The sequence below is a fragment of the Empidonax traillii genome, unplaced genomic scaffold, assembly GCF_003031625.1.
Source record: "Empidonax traillii isolate 1590-97213 ecotype Southwest subspecies unplaced genomic scaffold, ASM303162v1 scaffold748:size532870, whole genome shotgun sequence".
Lineage (NCBI taxonomy): Eukaryota > Metazoa > Chordata > Aves > Passeriformes > Tyrannidae > Empidonax > Empidonax traillii.
The window spans coordinates 196796-199589 of NW_020955941.1; the positions used below are offsets into that span (position 1 = coordinate 196796).

At 49.6% G+C, this 2794-nt stretch overlaps 1 protein-coding gene across 1 annotated transcript in view; it reads left to right on the forward strand.

Annotated features, from left to right (window-relative positions):
• Positions 1–727: 727 nt before the first annotated feature.
• Positions 728–2794, forward strand: part of POLR3F (RNA polymerase III subunit F) — an 11325-nt gene continuing 9258 nt past the window's right edge. Inside the window, exons 1-2 of the mRNA XM_027900789.1 lie at positions 728–812; positions 1599–1716. Of these exons, the coding sequence (XP_027756590.1) occupies positions 757–812; positions 1599–1716 (174 nt within the window). The 5' untranslated portion in view covers positions 728–756. The remainder of the gene's footprint in view (positions 813–1598; positions 1717–2794) is intronic.

Below are 2794 nucleotides of genomic sequence, written 5' to 3' on the forward strand. Positions count from 1 at the left end.
GTGGTATGACCTGAGGAACTGAGACAGAGCCAGCTGTCATTTTTCTCAACAGCGATCTTTAAAAGAGAAAAATAGAAAAGCAGACAGTAATTTTTCTAAACAGAAGAATGCTCTGAGAAATACAGTCCTTTAACATGATTCCTCGTCCTCATTTGTTTCTCTTAAAAGAGAGAACATCGGATTCTTTAACCTGTTATTTGTCATTAATATCTGCATGGTTTTCACATTGAAACGGGGCAACATCCAACTTCCAACTCAGTCTCCTGTCGCAGAACTGGGAATAAAACTTGAGTACTGTGAGGGAGACTCCACAACCTCTCTGGGCAGTCCGTCCCAGTGCTCGGTCACCCGCACGGGCAAAGAAGTTCTTCCTCACGTTCATGTGGCACCACCGAGAACAGCCTGGCTCTGTCCTCTCGACATCCACCCACCAACCACGGGCGGATCGGATCTTTACCCGACCTGAGGAGGCTGGCAGCTCTTCCCTCAAGGCGCCGCCTGCTCTTGGCACACCCGGACCAAGGCACGCTGTGCTCCGTTTCAGCCTCCTGGGACCGCATCCCTGGCGAGACACGCACGATCCCGGCAGCATCCCCATCCCGGCCCCGCTCACCGTACCAGTCTCGCCGCCCTCCCGTTCCCAGGGCCGGCGCGCGCGGTCGCTCCCGCTCCCATTGGTCGTGGCGCAGCAGCCGGCCCCGCCCCCCTCCGCTGCCCGGCTCAGACGTCATCTCGGCGCGCCGCCCCCGCAGCGGCATGGCGGAGGTGAAGGTAAAGCCGGAGGTGCCCGACCCGATGGACATCGAGAGCAGGTGTGGCCCTGCGGGTTCTCTCAGGGCAGGCGGGGAGGCTGCCGGGCGAGGGGAGAGGCAGGACGCGTTAGGAGTGTGTGAAGGCCCGTCGGGGGGGGGCCAGGGAAACGTGTTTCGGGGTGGTGGGGGAGACAGGTGTGGAGCGTGCTGGTGCCTTGAGGGGTGTTGTTCAAGGCCTAGGGGGAGTGGTTCGAGGCCTGAGTGTGGTCAGGTGCTGAAGGAGAAGGTTGCGGTTTTTTAAAGCACAAAGAGTTTCGTGCTAGGAGGTGCTGAGGTGGCAGTGAGGGATGAGGTCAGGTCCCCTTTGGCTGCCCCGGTGTTTTTCTGATCTTGGGAAAGGGAATTGTGGGGCTTTTACATTTTGGTGGTTTGGGGTTTGTTTGGTTGGTTTTTTTTTTTCTCTTAAAGATATTTCGTCACTATTTGCCTTCTCTCGCTAGCCATCGGTTCCTTACCGTTGGAACCTTTTGTATAACAAAATGTACAGGGAGCTTTAAATCCATGTTGTTAATAATGGAAACAACACAAAAGTAAAATGGAGCACCACGCTCAGTGTTGTCAGCAAGAGCAGAGGTAGTTGGTCCAGCAGCTGGGACAGGTTTGTATTTGTCAGCACAAGGGAGAAGATGCTGAGTTCCCTCAAGAGACATGAACAAGAAGCAGTGGCTGGATACTTTTGCCCTGTGTTTTTCTTGTCACTCTCTTCCATCCTGACTCTAATACTGCTTGAATTTGGTTTCAGGTGCAACAGAACGTGACTTTAAACTTGCTTTTCTCCTCCCACAGGATTATTGAACTGTGCCACCAGTTCCCTTACGGTATCACAGACCAGGTGATCCAGAATGACATGCCTCACATGGAAGCCCAGCAGCGAGCTGTGGCCATCAACAGGCTGCTCTCCATGGTAGGGGGCTCTCAACTTCCTCATTCTATCTCAGCCAACCCCCAGCACATACATACATATACACTCTGTACCTACAGTCTACTTGTTCAGCAGGGCTAGCAGATTAATCCCTTTGGTTTCAGCAGCATTTGCTATGATATACAGTTACCATAGTTTACTTTTGGTTGCCATAAGCACTAATGATTGCCAAAGTTAATTAAGGTGTGCCTCAACTGACTCTTTCTAGTCTGCAATACAAAGTGCATATTGATGTGGATCAATGAGTGAGGAAGGTACCACTGAAAAGTACCACACTTGGGTGTTTTTTGATGTGTTTAGAGATTTGTGGTCTTTTCCCGATGTGTTACTTTGTATTGTGTTAGAATGGTCTACGGTAACAGTTGGGTGCAAGTGTAGTTGCAGGGATTCATCAGTTGGAAAGATGGCCACAGGTGATAACTGCAGGGACCATTAACTATGGGGAATTAACCAGCTGGAGAGAAGAGGATGGATGTTAGCCCATGCTTTTATATGTCTTATATGTCTCCTCCGAATCCCTCACAAAATGGTTGTGGATTACTCTGATGGCACACAGGTGGAACATGCCAAGGAATTTTTTTGTATCTTCTGTGAATTTCCCACATCTCACTGGGCATTTCTCTGTACTGTATCAGGAGTCAGCCTGAGTTAGGAGCAAGGATCACACTCAGCTTCTCCGGCCACGTGTTCAAGAACAGAGGGTATCTGTTTAGTCTTGTTGGGTCAGTGTGGCGTCAACTTGAGTAGCAGCTCAAGAGTTCAGGCTCTTTGAAAGATCAAGGTTCTTTTTGGTGCCATACCTATCTGCTTCTTGGGCATGTGGAGTCAGAAAATAAAACAGTTTGGGTGGTGCAGTCCGGAGAGCACTCTAAAAAAGAGGGCAACTTGTATTCTTAGAAAGGAGGATAGTGGAAAGTATCCAAACTGAGCAAGGTGTGGCGGTTGTTTTTTGTTGTTTTGTTTGGTTTTGGTTTTTTTCACTAATGGAAGAAACTTCTTAACTTTGGTCCTATGATCTATACTAGGTGTCACTGGAAGTAATCTTTCAGTTTTTGGTCTT